General features: G+C 41.8%; 1 protein-coding gene across 1 annotated transcript; it reads left to right on the forward strand.

The window, feature by feature from the left end:
* Positions 1 to 14,465: 14,465 nt before the first annotated feature.
* BMP10 (bone morphogenetic protein 10) lies at positions 14,466 to 19,396 on the forward strand (the record flags this gene model as incomplete). Its single annotated transcript, XM_082335355.1, has 2 exons — positions 14,466 to 14,799; positions 18,453 to 19,396. 2 exons carry the CDS (start codon positions 14,466 to 14,468, stop codon positions 19,394 to 19,396), a joined length of 1,278 nt encoding a protein of 425 aa, XP_082191481.1.
* Between the last annotated feature and the right edge of the window lie 540 nt (positions 19,397 to 19,936).

Genomic DNA, 19,936 nt, shown 5'->3' on the forward strand with positions numbered 1-19,936 from the left:
CAACCCTCTGCATACTCCATTCATTTATTAATGGAACGGTGTTCTGAGACATGAGTGAGACCTGAATAAAACAACAGAGTGGTTATGCATGGTTATAAAAGATGCAGGGCTAAACTCTTCCATTGACCCAGGGATAAATGTGAAGAGAGTCCTGTTCTCCTCTTGCACAGCTGCTTACAGATCATGAGGGCTATTCCGAATGAACAAAATAAGGGATGCATCGCTGCCTTGATACTGTCAATGGGAAACTGAAGCACAATCTACTCTGTATGGTTTGACTGCTACCATGGAAATTGTCTGTGACCCAGGCAGGAACTCAATCCAGCTCTTCAGTCTTCACTGATGGCTTAAAAAAAATCCCTTTCCGTGGTTCGACTGAATTTCATTAAAATTATAAGCATATTTGAGGTCTTACATTTTTTGTTTAGAAAGTATTGCATATACATCTAAAAGGTTACCAACAAGCTTTTAGTGTTTATGGCCTACTAATTTTGAAGGCAGTGCTACAAGCTCGGTAGATTTGCAGTCGATACTCGAGCAAATAGTTCTACAAAGAATTCTGAAACAAGCCTCAGTACCTTATTATCTGCCATTTAATTTTGTTTGAGCTAGGGAGGTAGCGTTTCTGCCCTTCACATACTCAAACACGGAAGAAGATTGTTTCTAGCTTTTCTTTTTGTTTACAACCTCATTGTATCATCAGACCTGTTAGCAATATATTTGTGTTTCGACTGCTGTGTTTATTGTTTGATAAATAATGCTTCAGCTATCCAGAGTGCACAGCTTAGAGGGAGCTGTTTTGGATGGAGCACCCTGGAGGCAAGTCTGTTGTGACATTGCTGTAGCTTTTGCGGTGCAACTCACAACGAAGAGAAAAGGAAGCACAGGAAAAATCATATTCCACATGACTCGTATGCCCACCTTCTCCTTCCCCCTGTTTTTCAGAGCATGGTCTGTTTTCACATGAGCACATGGATGGGCCTGTTACAGGCCTTGAGCCTAGGCCTGTTGGTATCACCAACGTATCACTGATTTCAAAGATCATGCTGGAAGTGGCTGCACAGCAAAAGAAATTTATTCTGAATTCAGTAACTAACTACAGGACAAACAGGAATGTACACCCAGCTCTGAGCAGAAGCAGAGAAAAGGATCTATGCAGGAGAAAGGATTTTGGTATTTTATCTATGTGATACTGTAGTTGGCCAGTGCTATTTCCTTCTTTGCTGACTGTGCCACAGTTTACCATGTGTTTTACGTACATGTCTTAGACTTTAATTAATCTGCTTTTCTTATCTTGCAAGGTGGTGGATGTTATTACTCGACTACAGGGGAAGACAAAGGTAGTAAAAAGCAGCAACAACAGGTAAAGTTGGTAGATATGGTCCATCTGTTGCCTTAAATAACTGTAGTCTGAAAATGTTTTCGATCTCTAAATGCACAGCCTGTCAGTAAAGGGTCTGGACTGAATGTTCACAATCTGAGGGTAATATATAGCTTTCCTTTTATTTATGACTTAACTTAGACATGTGTTCTATGTAATATAAAGCGTCTGCTGTCGTAGACCTTGTTAGGTATCAGTAGCTTTATGGGTCGTCTATCGGTAAGGATCTTTTTACACTGTGATCCATGAGATTTCTCACTGGAATGGATGGAAAATTCCCACTGATTTCCACGGGAGGGACCCACAGAGGACTGCAGCCACTTCCTAAGTGGAGAGCAGCCAGCAACTGTTCTCAGAAACAACGGGAGAGTTATGTTCACAGTCAACAAAGCAGAGTGCTTATCCTAATAACAACTGCCTATGGTTAATGTGCAGAGTGGGTTGTCCATGAGGCTTATTAGCCTTAAGCATAAGATTAACACCTTGAAAATAGCACAGGCAACTGGTATATCTGTGTCAGGAGAGGGGCAGGGCTGTGGTGATCCTACCAGGACTGGAACCCAGATCTATCACAAAAATGAAGAAAGGAGCAAGTGCACAAGCTTAGATCCTAAAGACATGTTGGCAGAAAGAGTCTAGAAAGGAAGAGAGTATCTGGATGTGACTCCTACTATCTTGAAACTTACCTGATCTTTCCAAGAGTTTCTCTCTTATAACATGTAATATGCATGTTTTGGAAGTTTAGCTAGCTTCTCAGCTAGGCTTGTTCTGTAAAAGGTGGGGAATTTGTTTATGTGGAAGAGAGCACATTGGGGGTGTGCCTGGGTGTGCCTGAGTATCTGTGTGCATGTGCATTGGCAGCTTTTGTAAGTTAAAACATATTTATCCTAGGCTGGGATATCACAGTAATGCTGATTATTTGCTCCCAGCTTTTTTAAAAAGCCTGAAAGGTGTTTAAAGGTATGCCTGGAATCCAAGCAATGGTATCATTGGATGCGCACTGACAGGCAGCTAAAATATGTCACGCATTTGGGGAGGGCAGAATTAGCACACATTCCCATCACATCTCCAACTCTGCTGCAATTAACCTTTCTTGATCCTTACACGTATCAACGGGCAGGAAGCCTCTATGATCCCTCACTGCCAAGGATGCCAACTTATCTAGTCACCTGTGCTGCACATTAATCCAAGATCTTTTTACCACTTGAACCTATTCCACTGAGAACCTCCCACCAGTGTACAAGACTATTTACCAAGGTCAAGGTATGACACTTTTGCCAGTTGTGATGATTTTAAAATCAGAGATTAACCTGGAAACTCTTACCCTGGTGAGAAATACCATTTAAATGAGAGAGACTGCTTAAATTAGGAGGCATGGCAGATTTTCATACATCTTGTCTGATATGTGAAAATAAGTTTTCCAGTTTGTATCAGGTAATGAAAAGGGACAGCTATTAACATTAGCAAATTTTCCCTTACAGGACAGGATTTCCACTAGCGGAGAAAAATGAAGTCAGACTGGAGAATCAAGCCCACTATCTGAAATAAAAATTGCATGGTCTGGGCTGGCAAGCCAAAGATGTGAATGAGTGTCCTCATTTGCTAGGTCTTCCCACCCTTTTTGTACTAACAATGAATAGTTGTGAGGAAAAAAAAATCATCTCTTAATTTTAGAAGACAAAAACTTACCTCTTGAGTGTGTCCCTATAACCACTAACCACTCAGGAGCAAATTGCTGTGGTTGAGCACTCAACAACATGGCAAGATCCATGTGCAAGAAGAAAAGAGGGTGCATCCCAGTAAAGGGAAAGTATGTGCTCAGTTTGAATCAAGGTACCTAATCTGAAATACTCAGATTTTAAATTATTGGCCGGAGAGGAGGTGAGCTGGGTTTTGCACAGTTAATTTTTTTAAAATAAGTAAATGTCTTGGCCAGTGAGTGACACCAGATTTTCCAAGGCATATGATCCAGTCCTGGTGGTACATGTTTGCTTTCTACTTGAGCTGGGAACCAAGTGTGGTTTCGATTGACCACTAGATGGCAATTTGTTACAGTAACCTCAACAGTTATGTTTTTCTTATTGCAGTCTGAATCCAGAGTTGTTATTAAGTGAGATCTTGCTCTCATTAGGCTAGTAAAGACACCGATTAGGAGCAAACCATAACTCAAAAATAAAATAAAATGAATCCCTGTCAACCTGAGACCTGTTCCCCCACAAGTAAAAGCTGAGTCAGGATGCAGAGGATTAGAATTCTTTGAGGTTTCCAAACCAGTGGGATATTTGTTTTCACGTGTAATTATGCCCCATTTGCTGACTAACTGAACTGTTTTTAATCCCTTAATATTTGTCATTTTTTTCTCTTTTATATATATATATTCCATTGTCTAATTAGGCATTGCCTTTGCATGAGTTTTATTAATCAAAGATTTCAAAGTGTTCTAGAAACATAAGTAGCAAAGATTCACAAGATCTAATATGAATTAGTGAAATCTTTTGTCTTTCAGAAAAAGGATGCAGCAATGGATGAAAGATAAATCTGACAAACGCTAATCACACGCTGACCACGAGCACAGGTAAGGGGGGAAGCCCCAGCACTCCTGCATTCTTCTTATCTCCCTCTCTTTATCACAACCCTGTTGCCACCAGCTGAAATCTAACCAGCCTCATCTGCCTCTGCCCCTGCCCCATCCTGCTTAGCTGGGCTCCTCCCTCAGACATGAATAACCCACAGAGGAATTGTGTGCTCTTGGCTCGTTGTTTGGTTTGGGTTTTTTTGGGGGGGACCAAGGGAGAAAGGGGGCTGGCAGTCTGGCTGGAGTTTCGTAGCCAGGTCTCTGTTCCTTGCAGGCAGGTCCTGCTGCTCTTAGCACTTGTCATGGCCACATGCTCTGCTGGTTTTAGCATCTCTCCTCCTATTCTGCAAGTTCTTTTCTTTGCTCTTTCTCTCAGCTCAGTTAAGGGGCAGCCAGACTCATGTGACTTGGCAGTTCCCACTTTATTTAACTTTCTGGGTGTGTGTATAAAGAGAGGAAGGTGATTCAGACCTATTGAATGGGGTCCTCAAGTTGCTGCAGCTGTTTCTTGTTGTATAGAGAAGCAGATGTGGCGTAAAGTAGACTCTTGTGTGGCTATGCTCAGAGTGGAGAAAGTATCCTTAAAAAAATCACTTTGTAATTGCTGGTACTAGGATGAGAGCTGATGTGGGGATGTAAAGGAGGGCAGAGGGTTAAAGCAGTACAATGAGTTTTTCTGAGGAGGTTCTTGTAATTCAGATAGCTTCCAGGACAGCCCAGACTATAAAGGCAGCTAATGCCTTGATCTGTTTGTAGGCTGTAAATCCTGCCCAGCAGTTCCCGGGTAAGATACGGTACATCCACCTTTCCCATACATACCATGATGGTCACAATGCCAGCTGCTGGGGAGTTTCCCCTTTCTCCTGCTGGCACCATTGTACAGATGGTCACATAAGGATTGTTAAGCATTTAAAAATATGTTTTGATCGAGACATAAGGACGTTAAGGCTTGAGCCAACAGTGGTAGCCAATAACCTTTTCCATCCCCTGCGATAGGAAGCAGAGGCTGTTTTCACCTAAAGAAGCTCCCTGATTCAGAAATTTGCCCTGAGCACACTGGGAGGTGTCTGACAGCAGCACATTAAGCAATGTCCCTGGGTGCAATATACTGAGAGCTGAGCCAGGGCACTCTGCCACTCCTTCCAGATAAGTCGAGCCCTTTAACACCAGGGACTGCGAGGGGCTCGTTCCATGCTCTCAATGAGATAAGCTGCCATCCGCGCTTCACAAGACACTCCTATCTGCCAAGCTGCTCTGAGAAAAACCGGGAGATGTGCGGCATGATTTAAAGCACGTTACAGACTCCCCCAAGTTACAATCCTAAATGTGGGGGTCTTGCTAATTAAAAGTGAGGAACTACCAGAGGGGTGGGATCCTTCAGATAGGGGAGTGTTTATGCATAGCTTACAGGTGTTAAGCAGCTGTGAAGGAGATAACTACAACACAACAGGAATGATAGCGGTAGCAGTACTAGAGTCTAAAAAGTGGGAGATTGATTAAAAATTCTCCAATTAAAATGTATTTTCATGATCCTGAGCCTCACAAGTGTTAATACAGTATAAATAGTACCTGAGAGAGAGTAGTCTCTGTATGCATATGCTACCACTAAAATGGTCTCAAACTGATGTGACAGCTAATCAGAAAACAGTCTGTGTATCGCTGACGTAAGTTTCCCGGTTGTAAAGATATTTGTATAGACCTATTACCTATGGACTCTCGTTTTTGCTGCCCATTGTAATTTTTTTTTTAAAGCTGCGAAGATAAAGTCACGTTTTTGATGTGCTAATTGAATTTGGAGAGCAATTAGTCCTTCAGTTTGTTGGTCTTGGATATACGTAAGACTTTTTCAGATGAGGAGAATTCAGCAGTTGCCTTGTGAAAGTGAGCTATTGACAGCATTTGATCAAATTCCTTGGTAATGCCAACCAATATGTAAGTATTCTGAAAATCCTAAACAATAAAGTTGCAGAAGCCAGACTAAGAGGACTAGACCGTATTCGGAATTTTTGCTGCAACTGAAGCCAAAATTAATGAGAAGTTCTATACAGTTTACCTTTAAAAAAAGATAGAAAAGACAAAATTTGATATTCAGTTGCATGGCAAATATAAATGAGAGAGGCTGCTGACAACCCCAATTTATCCAGTATCATTCCAATCATCAAGTTACAGAAACTGAAATGTAATATATTTTAATCTTTGAATTTTTAAAGCTGTACTTAAACAGTATTTTTTACTGAATCAATCTCTTCTACTGTTACATACAACTTGTTTTCCCTTTTTGATCCCAACCCTAACATCAAATAAACAGAGCAAATACTAGACATGCTTGTTTAATTTTTCCTCATGTTTTGTTGATAGGATTACAAGCTGTTGGCTTTGTAATTACCGTCTTGTGCTGAGACATCAGCTAACACTTCCAGAAAATATTCTGTCTCTGCTTAACACTCAAGTTGTCAATTAAACAATTTCAAGCTATTAATCAAAATTGTCAACAAAATAATTTCTGGTGAACAGAGCCTGTTTTCTTCCAACCCATTGTTCAAGATTAAGAAACCACAGTTCTAAAAACCAAGGACAAGATACATTTAGTAATTGTTCCCAAGAACTTTGTACTTTAGGGCTGTGGGAGTGTTTAAATGGAGTTGTCATTAGGGAAAAGAATGGTATTCCTCAAAAGCCCGCTTGGACATAGCTGACAAAGAAAGAGGAACAATTTTGGAGATTTCTGTAAGGGTTTTTTTCAGGAGTCTTGCTTTTGTCAGTGTCACTGAAGCTGCTTAGAGGGTTGCCCGCAGTTTAACGCCCACATGAATACCAAAGCTCCATGAAATAACTAGATGATGAGAGAAGGAATTTTAAAAATGTAAAATTAAAACTTTCTCTTGACCTTTTTCTGTTAAACTGTTCTGTGAAGCAAGTGTGATAAGAAGCCTGCAGGGTCAAAACTCCTGGTATTAAACAACGTGCCTACTCTGCTGTTCATTAGCACTGCAGTACAATCACTTTCTGTGTGAAGATCTCAAATAGTAATTGATTTATTTTTGACCATGTCTCACCAGGTTTGAATTGTCACTGAATTAATAAATTGTGTGACCTTTAAAGGTACTAAATTTTAAATGACCTTTTAATATTAGTTAGGGCCTCCATCTGCATGGAGGTATATACCGAGATAGTGGGAGTGGAGACAAATCAGTAGACTTCTTGAGACATCTCCATCCCATAAATGATATAAGCAAATATTTGGCTTATTGCTCCTGGAAATACTTGTGCTAAATGTAAGCATTTTGATTGCCTGCGTTAGTTCACTTTGAGGCCTAGCAAGAAAAAAAGACAGGTTAAATTCTGGAATGTACAGAAGTGGGTGCAAAAGCAAGGGCCTGCTTTGCCTTTCTCATGTAAGGATCTAAGCATTTTCTGTGCATCGTTCTCTGACTGCAGGACTGAGCTACGTACTTGAGTGCGTGCTAGAAATTTCCCGATTAAATACGAAGCCACCCCAATCCCACTAGAAAATGGCAGCTCTTCCAAATAACTGCCTGGGGAATGAGCACACAGGGGCTGGTACTCACAGTAACAACGAGGCCGTGAGCTTGCAGTGAATTTGCTGCACGTGACTGACAGGACACTGACAGGAAGGCAATGTCCAGCTATTTCCAGCTCTTTTCTTTCTGTTTCGGTTGCTCAGGCTTTGCACCGGCTGGAAAATCTCTGCTTATCGTTATTTATCTGCACTGCCGCATGGCCAATGGCCCACAGCTGAGACCAGGTTGCACTAGCGCAAGTGCACACTGATGGACTCCCTTCCAAGAGCCTGGAGCTTTTGCCACCTCAGCAGGAAAAAAGGAGAGAGGAAAGGGAATTGCCAGTAGCAGTGCAGGTAGCTTGGGTGCCCTGCTCGTTAGTATGTCCCCCATCCTTTTCACTTGCCTGGAAATAGCTGACGAAGAAGAGGTGCCGCTTGTTTCCCTTATAAAGCTATTGATGCGCATTTCAGTGCTGTCGCTGGGTCAGAAGGAGGTTGTGTTATGCAGTTTAAGTAGTTCCCTGCCCTTGTGGCTGCGCAGTGACTTTCCTTCTTCCCCCTGTTTTCGTTTTCTCGATCACGCTGGTTGTAATGCATTGCTACACTTCTCTCTTCCCACTCTTTCATTAAATACTATCTTTTCATTTTCCAGTGACATCTGAAATCAGAATAGAGAGCTGCTGGGAACAGCCCATTTATGGAAAGGAAATCCACAGCAGCCGTGAACCGAGGCATACAGGAATAAGGACTTAGGCAGATGCAGGAATGGAAACTAATTTTAGTTATTCCATTGCAAGCTCATCACACTGTCAGTGTCACACTCTTCTTTATCTCCCATATCACATCCAACAGTTACCTCATGGCACAGCTATCTCCTGCCAGAGACCATTGTGGGGTGTTTTCGTAATAATTTCACCCCTGTATTTTGGAAAACTTCAAATCACATGCTGTGATGGCTGCTAGAGTGCGTTAGCTTGCATCACTCTCCTGCTTCCCTGAAATGGCATATACGTCTGTGGCGTCCTGATTAGAGAGCAGCCTTGAACTGAAATCACTGCATTTACACAGCTTTTCAAAAGGATTTCAGGTTTTCCCAGTATGAATTTTAAAAATTTCTCAACAAGATGTCTTGCTGTTGATTCAGTCCAAACGTTGAGATTTGATCCAAGTGCTGTGATAGAGATGTGTCTTATACCTCCTTACACTGTGCAGTGGAAAAATTAGTGGGGTTTTCTTCAGACTGATCTCAGTGTTTTTGAGGGCTGATTAAGGTCACCAAAGGCTCTTCTGTTCTTCCATTAAAACACACCCTTTTCTTCTTTATTAATGCTCTATTACTTAAGGGCAAAAGCAGTCATGTGGCTGAGAATGATGGCTCTCTGTGTTGTATAGAAAAGACTCTCAGGCTTGACATTTTTTTCTCTAAGGCTTTAGCACAGAAACAAAGGTTCCCTTGTGCTATAATGTAAATCCTTTGCAGGAGCAGGATGGGATAGGATATTTTCTTGTGGTGAAGTAGGACATTGCATTTTGAGTTTTGGAAATTGAGGCATGGTTGCTGGCTCTGCTGTTGAAGTCCTCCGCTACCTTGGGCAAGTCGTTTGATAAATTTTCTCCTATGAAACACGAATGCTTTCCTTTGCTACGCTGTGTGTCTCTCTACATACAGTGTACATTCTTGGGGGACAGGATTTGTTTCTTATCTGTAGTTAGATGCACATGCAAGCTTCTAACTGTGCTGCTGACAAATAAGCATAAAACTTAAATGAAAATTGTGAAGCTCTCTGCGATCATAGGATACGGGAAATGTTTGATGTTTGTTAGGTTTCCTATCTCACGTGCCCTAAATATGGGGATTTGGAATTGCAGTTTTAAGATCTATAAGAAATGTCCCCAAAAGCCCACAGTGCATGGGAGTCCTTCCCTTGTGAAATCTGAAATGAAATGCTCTTACCTCCACATTCCAGCCACAGTTTTACCTGTGATATTCATATTCATATATAAGCAGGACAGGCAAAATCTTAATATCCTCTCCTCCTCCAATAGATTATTTATTTAATTGAGTATTTTTTCATCAAATATATCTCTTCAAATATTTCCCCCCCCCAAAAAAGAGGAACTCTAAGGAATATCTGTTTTTCAGTAACGCTTGTGTATTTAAACAAAGAACAATCCTGTTTTCCTCCACTGAAACTTTACTCTCTTTGGCTTTGCTTGATGATGTTTTCTGAGAGACTCTTTCAATAGAATCCATAAAAAATCAGACAAAAAGGAAAAAAAATAGAAAAAAAGAAACTTTCTTTCATGTTTTAAAAAAAGCCTAATATGTAATAACAATCTAATTTTAAAATCTTAATTAAATTTGTTAAGGTATGCACTACTGAACCAAAATCCACCCGAGTTTACACGTGGAGAAATTACATGTGACATGATAACTAACTGGCACGCTTTCTTTTATTCACTGAGGAGCTATTCATGTCCAGAAAGCCCAGGACACATAAGCAAACATTAATCACTTTCTCCTGGGAAAGGTGCCACATCCCAATCTGCTCTGAGTGTGTTAGTGAAAGCAGGTGTTCCTCCGTTCCAAAAATCAGACTAAGGAAGCGTGAGGATGCTTAAAAAACACTTCACATTCTTTTTCCCCACTTCCTCTTACCCAGAGGAGCATCACACCCTTTCGATCTTGTATATCGTCGACCTTGACACTTCGTAAAGCCCCGCTTCACTTTCTAGCCTTTCAGCACCGAGTTTGCTTCACACATTCCTACTCAAACCCGTGCTCTTCTGCTGCCTCTTGACAGAAGAAGCCGTGGAGGCATCGGCTTGGAGGAAGTTGTGGGGTGCCTGAGATTAGAGTCTATTTTGGAGCCCCACAATCTTCAGGACTGACCCTTTCGACAACTGAGCTGGTCCCAGGAGTTGCTGCACAGCCTTGGCTACCGCTGTGTCAACTGCGCTCACGTTCACACCCGGTCTGCTTAGCACTGTGAGTAGGAAAGGCCTCTCTTTGCTCTCTGGGCTGATTTTCCCTTCCAGTTCTTACCACGGCATAAGAACGGAGAGTGTCCAACCCATAGTGCCACCTCCACCAGAAGCCAGCTCCAACAGGAAGGGCGAAACATTAATTAAACAGTGCTTTATACATGCTGAATGTTGTTCCCTGATACTGCCAGGTGCAGTGCAGAGGCTTAGGTTTTTATTAGCTACATTTTCCCATGTACAACTGCAAATTCACTGGGGAAATGAACACAAACTTCCTAGGAGTGAGGGCCAAGAGACCTTTCTATACCTCTGCCTGCCTGATGCACCATTAATGAAATGGGGTCATTGTTTATGCTACAGATTTAATAATAATTAAACAGTGATGCTTATTAATGTTCCCTCTCCAACTACCTCAGTTAATCTATTTAGCATGGATTTTTTTTGAGGGCAATTTCCTTTCTCGGGTACTTATTGTGCATGTAAACTGCAGTGCATGTGAAAAAAAGCCCAAACCTCTTCATTTCAGTGACATGAAATAAAGCCCTTCTGTTAAACAATTTAATTCAGAAAAAAAAAAAAAAAAATTATGCATGTGTTAAATTCATCAGGCTGCAACCTAAGGAAACAGGAAGCTGCTTTATATCAGATGTACTCTATGGGTATTCCTCATCTGGCAAATCCCCAGCAGGGTATAAATTGAGTAAGTTAGGAAACTCAGCAAAAGCTGGTTTGTATATAACACAGCAGGCTGCATTGCCCTTCAGTATGCTATTGTTCAAAGAGTTATCAAAACAAGAGCGGAAATGCAAAGACCATTGGAATGCCTGAGCAGTAATTGTGTTCCTAATGAGCCACTGAATCCAGATAACTTATTTGTGAGTTAGGAAATTTATGTTAGATCACTGTGTGCACGCTACTTTTTACTTTACGTATTTATATCTGCAGGGTGTGAAATTACAGATTCATAGAAAATGTCTGGACATAGCAGGGCTTAGAGAGGTCACTAGCCCAGCCTCTGCTCCAAGGCAGCGTCAGCGCTGCTTATGTCACTGCCGGAGCAGTTAAAGTAATGCTGTTGGGTTTTGTCACCCAGCGAACGGGAGTTGCACAGCAGACTAAGTTTTAATTCATAGGAAAGTGGAGTGAACCTAGAAAAGCTCCTCTGGCTCTAGAATTGTTCATCTGGATTAACAGAGTAACACAGAGAAGAATTTCACTCCGTGTCTGATTAGGGGCCAGGTGCAGCCCTCGAAATAGCCTATGTCCACAGCGAGAGAGGAAACTCAGCTAAAAACCTTGAGGCCATACAAATGCTAAAGAAATCCTTTTAAATTCAAAACCTTCTGCTCTAAATCTCATAGAAAACCCCAAACCCTCAGAAAGGAGCCATATAATACTGTAGATCCCGGTGCTTACAAGCTCTGCAAGGCATATCTGTGTGCCGTTGCCTGTGCAGTCAAGCCATTAGTTGTGCCTGTCTGAGAAGGAAAACCTGATATGAGCAAGGACTGAGGATAAGGCCATATGCTGTGACGTGCTGAGAAGGTTCAGCACCTGCTGCCTTCCAGCAAGCAGTAGCTCTACCACGTGCCTATCTCTTTCATTTAACAATATGTGCATTTATGCACATGGAATCAGTGCATTTCTGAAATTAATATTTAAGCATAAAAAAATGAAACCGCTTCTGTAAGTACTATCGCTCTCGTGACAAATCTACTACCTGCACAGCTGGCTGTGACAAGCCATCCTGAAGATTTTCCTTTACAGTAGCCAGTATTGTGCTGCATGAGAGAGTTAAGGCTAAGTCTGTTCTCATGGTTTTTGATGTTAATCTCGCTTCCTATGGCAGTAAGGACCTTAGTTCAGCATAGTCAGGTGATGAATCACCAACAAAAGGAAGATTGTGCTTTTCTTTTAAAGTTAATTAACAGAAGTGACCTGAAATCAGCCCCAAAATTTCCCTAAGTTTTCTGTGCTTAGCTCTGGAAAGCCACAATATTCAGAGATGAGCCTTTGACAAGGCTCAAGAGGATTTATAGATAAACTTGCACAGATAACCATGAACTCCACAATGAGATCTAAATTAATCTTCCTAAGCTCAGATATCTACTTTTAATGTAGTGTAGCAATAACAAGGACCTTGATAATGTACTTGGCTTTTATTGTCAAGTTCCCCATGTTTAGAAGAAGAAAAGTTGAATAAAATGAGGTTAACAGGTCATGTTAAGTTCTGGCTCCATGACATCAACACTGCACATGATTTTCACAAAGATACTGATATTTATGAAAAAAATAGAGGATGAATTTAAAACATGCATGGCTTGAGTATCGTTCTACTTAAGTCAGCTGGAGTTGTGGCCAGTTGTGCCAGTGATAGATTTGGGCTATTGAAGAAAGAAGAAAGTTGCAGAGATGGGGTAACAAATCAATGGATGTGCTTAGTCTTAATGGAAAAGCAGAGTCCAGAAAACTCAGCGGATCAGCCGTGGTTTAGTCTTTGGGTCAAGTTCTTAGTGCTTGCAAGGAGAAACTCTGCATCATGAGAAAAAAAGCCTTTTTATCTTGAATGCTGAACCACTTGGCCATAGGAGCTGAGCTCTGGCCCTGTTGCCAAAACAAGGGCACTTTGAAAAAGTCTGTGAGGAGCAAGAAGATTTGAGTGGAAAATGTTGTATAAGAACTAGACCAATTTTTGCATGCACAGTGCTTCACATTTTGTTGAAATTTGCACACCAAAAAGGGCCACTAAATAATTGTAGCATATCTTTTTGGCAAAATCATTTCCATATTCCCCACATTGTACCTCTGAGCTGTTTGAATTGATGCAAAGGTGAAGCCAGAGTAGTCTGTTGGCCTTTATGTTTTCTCAATAATTTTTAGACAGCCTCTTTGGCAGCACTCTGACTAAATCAAGAATAACTGTAACCTGCCAAGTCACATATATAAGATAAAGAAGGAAGGAAAGATTTTCTGAACCATTTGCAAATATTCCAGTCCCCTCTCTGTCTCTGAGCATTTATATGGCACGCAGCACTGAGTGCTAGCATTCTAATGTTCAGATCAGGAAAGAGTGGTTTACAGTGAAAATAAGTACTGGAAAAAAAAAAAAAAAGTCCTTTATCACAAACCGTGTGGTGCCAATGCAGGTGTGTGGTGCCTGCATAAAAAAACAATCGAGGCCCAGCTTTACAGGCCACACTGGCTCACATTCGATCTCTCTTCAAAGGGCTCTTTCCAGCAGAGCCCTTGCAAAGCACAGCTTTATAGCTGCAATGTGGGAAATTCTCCTCACTCATCTCGAGCTCATCTGCTCCTCTGCATTCAGGGCCTTGTGACTCCAGTATTGTGGTAGTACCTAGAGCTCTTCTCCCGTGCTATGCTCTCTACAAGCACGGGAGAATGGTCCTTTTCCCAAAGAAGTTCCTTTGTAAGTGTACTGTAAAGACTTAGCTCCAAAATAGTTTTGAAAAGTGCAGAGTTGTTACCTTGGAGGAGCTATTCTTTGCCCTTGGTGGGAAATTGATAGGTTTGGATAGAGGCTCTGTAGAATTTACACGTTAGCTTGAAATCTGCATGGATGAAAGTTGTTCATGCGCGGCAAAGGAAGTCAGCTACCAGGAGGCAGAAAGAAAGGGCAGTTCCTCTCTGAGGAGAAACTTGTCCTATCTCCAAGAGTCCTAGCGCAGAATGTTTACAAAATGCTCATTAAGGGAAAGGGGATTGCGAGATAGCAACAAATCTGGTGAACAGCTTACACTACACAAGATAAGAGAGGCGAGGCGACCATAGAAGAGAGCAAGCCATATCCAATTACCGAGACCTGGTTTTGGGGAGGGGGAAGGGGGAGACAGACAGGACGGATCACAAGTTTCCAGACAAGAGCTTCCAAACTTGTCATCTCTCTGTGACACAAGCCGCGTACAACCCAGGGGATAAAACCGCCACTTAGCCCACACGAGAGCTAGAGCTTGTTGAGTGCGGTTGGAGGCTCGAGCAAAGTCATGGATTCTGTAGTCCTCCAGCTGTGGGCTGTCCTCTGCCTCTTGGTTCACCTTACCGCTTGCAGTCCCATCCTGAGCTTGGAGCACTCTTCCTTGGAGGAAGACGTGCCTCTTTTTGATGAGATTCTCTCCGAGCAAGATGGTGTTGATTTCAACACACTGCTTCAGAATATGAAAAATGAGTTTTTGAAGACGTTGAACCTCTCTGACATTCCCCTGCATGAAACAGCCAAGGTGGATCCACCAGAGTACATGCTAGAGCTGTACAACAGGTTTGCCACTGATAGGACATCTATGCCATCCGCAAATATTATTAGGAGCTTCAAAAATGAAGGTAAGATATGTGCATCTGTAGGAGACATAAACAGAGATGAGCGTCTTTATAGTCAGTGTGAAATGTATTTGCCAGGCATGGAGCATGAACTGCACTAGGGGGAAAAAGGCCTTTCATTGAGGATGGCGTTGGAAATAGGCAGCTAACACCGCATGTGCCAAGGTTACCCAGATCCCACGTCTTGTGAGATAGATCCCTTGTCCTTTGCTTGTGAGACGGTTAGGTTTAGGGGGAAGATGTTTCTTTAATGTTTGGGCAGCACCAAATATAATTTAGGTGCGTCATTTTCATTATCCCTGTAATGACGCGCATAATTTGTAATTACCAAATTGGTTTTTCAAATGGATACCTTAAGTAATATTTGAAATTAAGGGAAGGAATGTTTTTACACACTGTTCAAAGGCGCAATATTTTCGTATTATAAGCTTAACCAAATACACCTTTCTGTTAATATCCTCTCACTATTGATCCTCATGGGATTTGTAACGTTTTCCTCCTTTGGCATCTGAGCATAGTCCAGCAAAACCATAGAAATATGTGAAGCAGATTTTTGGATAACCCTTAGGTTCTACTTTGGAGGACTAGAATATTTCCTATTTAAAAATTAAAAAAAGCTGAAGAAGCCTAATTGTGACCGTAGATAGTTTCCCTGTATGTTTCTGCTTCAGCATTTCATCTCAGTTCAACAAGGACAAGATGCTGTTTCAGTGCTAACATTCAACAGTTTGTCAATACCTATTTGTACCAATACAGGTTTTATGTTAAAAACGTTTTTTAACTCATCATTTTCAAATACTGATTACTCCACTTGGCAAATACAAGTGCTTTGATTCCTTTTAACTACTCAGGGGTCCATGCAACTATTCAAATTGCCGTGGGGCTTCTCTCATCCTTTGTTAGTCTAATTAACGAAGTATAGCAGTCATTATTGCTTTTTTCTAACATTTGCAATTTCGAAATGATGAACTATAAGGAGAGGCTACATGCAAGTCATTTCAGCCTTGCAATGCAGTAAGATGCAAGGAGAGAATCCAAAAGCTCTGTTCTGCTCTGTCCTTCTGCCAGACCCGGGCACTCTTTACCAGCAACGTGTTTCTGGTTTGAAGAGGCACTACCTTGTGGTTTAAATCTTCTTTACGTATTCTTGTCTCCATTGTGGAGAAATTTATTGAAGCGTTGGTGGCAAACAAGTTACACCCACTGGCGAACAGTGACTTACCTGAACAGCCTTGCCTGTCACTGCTCATCAGCACAAATGAGGACACACACAGGAACGCGTGTTGTTCTTTTCTCATTTTGCACCATTCAGAAAAAATAAATGGGATAAAAATTGCCAACTACAGTACACTAAAGAAGAAAATGCAGTGTGGTTTTGTGAGGTAAATCTGAAATCATTCCACTGGCAAAACTGAAATTCTTTCAGGTTTGCAAATGGTACAGACTGACCTTTTGCCAGTAACGCATGTAGCGGTTTGCAGTTCTGTGCCTTTCTGTAACCATGACGTTCGATGCCTATTTCGTCACTGCTGAAGTTCTGCGCCCCGTAGAGTAACTTGGCTTAACTTTCTGTCATTTCAGTATTTCTCTCACCTCTTCCAATCCGCAACAGCAAGATGTGAAGTGAGACTGCTGATGTTGAGGCAGCTTCATAAATACATGCAGTTAGAGGGACTGTGCAACTCATGTTTGTTGTGTGTCCTGAAAGTCTGTGTAATTAAGGACCATCCATTTCATGCTAAAGAGCTCTTTTGATAAAGAAATTAATTATTTGCAATGATCAGGACAGTAGAAACAGTTCATACCCTGGAAGTTTTTTGTTCACCTGCCTACTGAAAATTGGCAGTAATGGTAGTTACATTATTATCCATTAAATCCTTTATTAAATTTGTTGGAAGAACATTACAGAAATATAAAATGCTGCATAGCTGGAAGTAGCTCTGTTTTAATGCATGGACCACAACATCTCCATTGTAGATGGGACTGTAATCTGTTCTTAAAACTTGAATAAAGGTCTTAAGGGAAATTTTTCTCTTCCTATGGACTCCAGATCTCCCTTCCTGACCCTCCTACGGCTGTACTGGTAACAGTAGGAGATATTTCACCCTATGGACTTTCTAGCTAGAGAGCAGAGTCACATCCTGACTTAGAAATGAACACTTCTGATGCCCTGCTAGTGCTCACCTGGCTTCTTAAATATGGTGTGGCCTTCCCCTTCCTCCTGGTGAATTGCTTGTGCTCATCTTCTATATGGTCAGGTGGCATTTCTCCACCCTGTCATTATGTGTAATCACTGCAGACTTGCTTTAGCATATCAAGGTCTAGGAAATCCTGAAGATTACTTACAGTATGGAGATTATAGCTAAGCTTGAATAGCATTGTCTTTCAGCTCACGGTCTGCTCCTACCCTGGCACTGTGCAGAGCATATTCAGCTCCCACCTTTATCAATTGACAGGTATGGAAATGCAAGCAGAATCACCCCTCATTTTTTTTATTTATGAACAGATGAAAGTGCAAAACAGAAAAAAAAAGGGCAGGTGTCTCAAACCTCAAAACTGAAATTAAGTAGGACAAGTTACATGCTTAAGTTAACTGCTTGCTTAAGTGCACTGATGGAGCATGACCAATACTTGCGGCTTTATCAGTGTCATTCTTCTACAAACATATCAAAATTGGAGAAGTCAGAGATGAAGATAGTAATAGGTCGCAAGTAGTTTGCCTTTGCAGAAAGGTTATCCGTAGTCTCTATGTCCTAATCGGTCTTCTGAGTTACAAGTAGACAGCACAGTAATTCAGCAACAAATACGCAATCATTAGCTAAGATTCCTGCATTGTGTGAAGAAATGCATATTGCCTATGTATAAACAAACAATGCAGATAGGACAGACAGCCTGACTGACAAGGAGATATTATGCACTTCTTATATGTTTTATTAACTAGAGCTGCCAAAAGTGCCCGGCTGATTACAGCTGTTTGACTGCTCACTTGAAGCCCATTGAGTCTGTGGCAGGATTTCTGTGGACTGGCGGTTCACGCTGGATGTTCACCGCCTGCTCTTCCTAACCAGGAGCTTTTACATCTTCCGAAGCAACTTTTCCTCCCTTAGTGCTTGGCCCTTTCAGTTTCTGAGGGATGTTTCAGCAGAAGGGAACACTTGCTAGCACAGAAACGCTAAGCAGACACAGATACAGCCTGCTGTTCTTGCACGTGCAGCTTATATGTTGCCCGTCTCATGTTCACTCCAGTGCTATATCCTTCTTCCCTTCCTCTCCTACACAGATCAATGCTTTTCCTTGTTTATTAAATAGTTGCTGTGCAGCAGCCTAGAAGTGATTTGTATTTCAGTATTAAGCAACACATTTTTAATATGTAATTCTTCCAGGTGACAAGGAGGACCCTGGAAGGTATGGGGATAGAAAGAGAATCTATAAAGCCAGGTTTACTGTCTTTAACATGTCTGGGATCTTGCTGTCCTTAGACATCTAAAATAAAGTTGGCCTTTTCTCCAAGTACGGTTTTGGGAAATTATGAAAAAACACTCTCCTGGAACTGTTTGACTGAAACCAAGCAATGCAAAACATGTCATATGAACTTCAGTGCATGTGTTGCTGGATGTATTGACCCTTCTAAAATATTTGATCTTTGTTGTTTCCAGACTTGGCTTCCCACCCTATTGGTGTTACAGGAATTCGGAAATACCCTCTTCTATTCAATGTTTCCATCCCTCACCATGAAGAAATCACCATGGCAGAGCTGAGGCTCTACACCTTGGTGGAGCGGGACCAAATGCTCTATGATGGGCTTGACCGGAAGGTCACCATTTTTGAAGTGCTGGAAAACGACCATGTCGGGGTAGGAGAAGAGAGAAAGACAGTGGTGCTGGCATCCAGGCAGATCTATGGCACGAGCAGCGAGTGGGAGAGCTTTGAGGTCACCGAAGCCATCAGGCGTTGGCGAAGGGCAGGGCTGACCACGCATCGGCTGGAAGTTCACATAGAGAGCAGGGAAGGGGAGGAGCAGAATGGAGAGGGGAAACTCGATATCGACATCAACTCTGAGGCTAAGCATGTGCCCCTGTTGATTGTGTTCTCTGATGACCAAAGCAATGACAAAAAAGAGGAGAAGCAAGAGCTGAACGAAATGATAGACCATGAGCAGCTGCTGGACTTGGAGAACTTGGAGGTTGGCAATTTCCATGGCCAGCCTGGTGAGGAGGCACTGCTCCAGATGCGCTCCAACATCATTTACGACTCTACTGCCCGAATCCGGAGGAACGCAAAAGGCAACTACTGTAAAAAGACTCCACTTTACATAGATTTCAAGGAGATTGGCTGGGATTCCTGGATCATCGCCCCGGCGGGATATGAAGCTTACGAGTGCCACGGAGTGTGTGCCTACCCCTTAACAGAGCACGTCACACCAACGAAACATGCCATTGTCCAGACTTTGGTTCACCTGAAGAATCCCCAGAAAGCCTCCAAGGCCTGCTGCGTGCCCACCAAACTCGATCCCATCTCTATTCTCTACTTAGATGCAGGGGTGGTCACCTACAAGTTCAAATACGAAGGCATGGTGGTATCAGAGTGTGGCTGCAGATAGTAGCAGGGAACGCATGCACAGGGGAGTGCACAGGGGAAGTATTTAATGATTCAGTCTGTAAATTTGTACATTTCGGATTTCCTATTTAATAAGGTTATTTAATGAGGCATGTACAGATAATTGTATGTTTCCTGTTATGGGGAATGGGCAAGTCGTACGACCGTAGGGAATGTATATTTTGTTCCATTGCTTGCTTCTTGCTGTTCTTCACTGTCCAGATCATGAGTGAGTCTCTCTTCCTATCAGGGCATAGAGCAGATCACTGGATTGTTTGGGAGGGCTCTTTGTGCCAAAGGGGCGCATTCAAATTCACAGAAATAAAGGCATATTTTTGTACTTTATAAACGTTGATTGGCATCTATAGGGATTTCCAGAGCTGTTAAAGACAGGTGAACTATGGGCAATACACACCTAGATTGTCTAGTTTTGTGTAAAATCTTTATAAAGAACTTTATATGCTCAGATTTTTTTTTAAATTTATCTCTGTAGATCTTAAGTCCCAATAATTCTCAAGCTTGTAAATCACTAAGGCACAACAAG

Source organism: Platalea leucorodia, assembly GCF_965183815.1.
Source record: "Platalea leucorodia genome assembly, chromosome: Z".
Classification (NCBI taxonomy): domain Eukaryota; kingdom Metazoa; phylum Chordata; class Aves; order Pelecaniformes; family Threskiornithidae; genus Platalea; species Platalea leucorodia.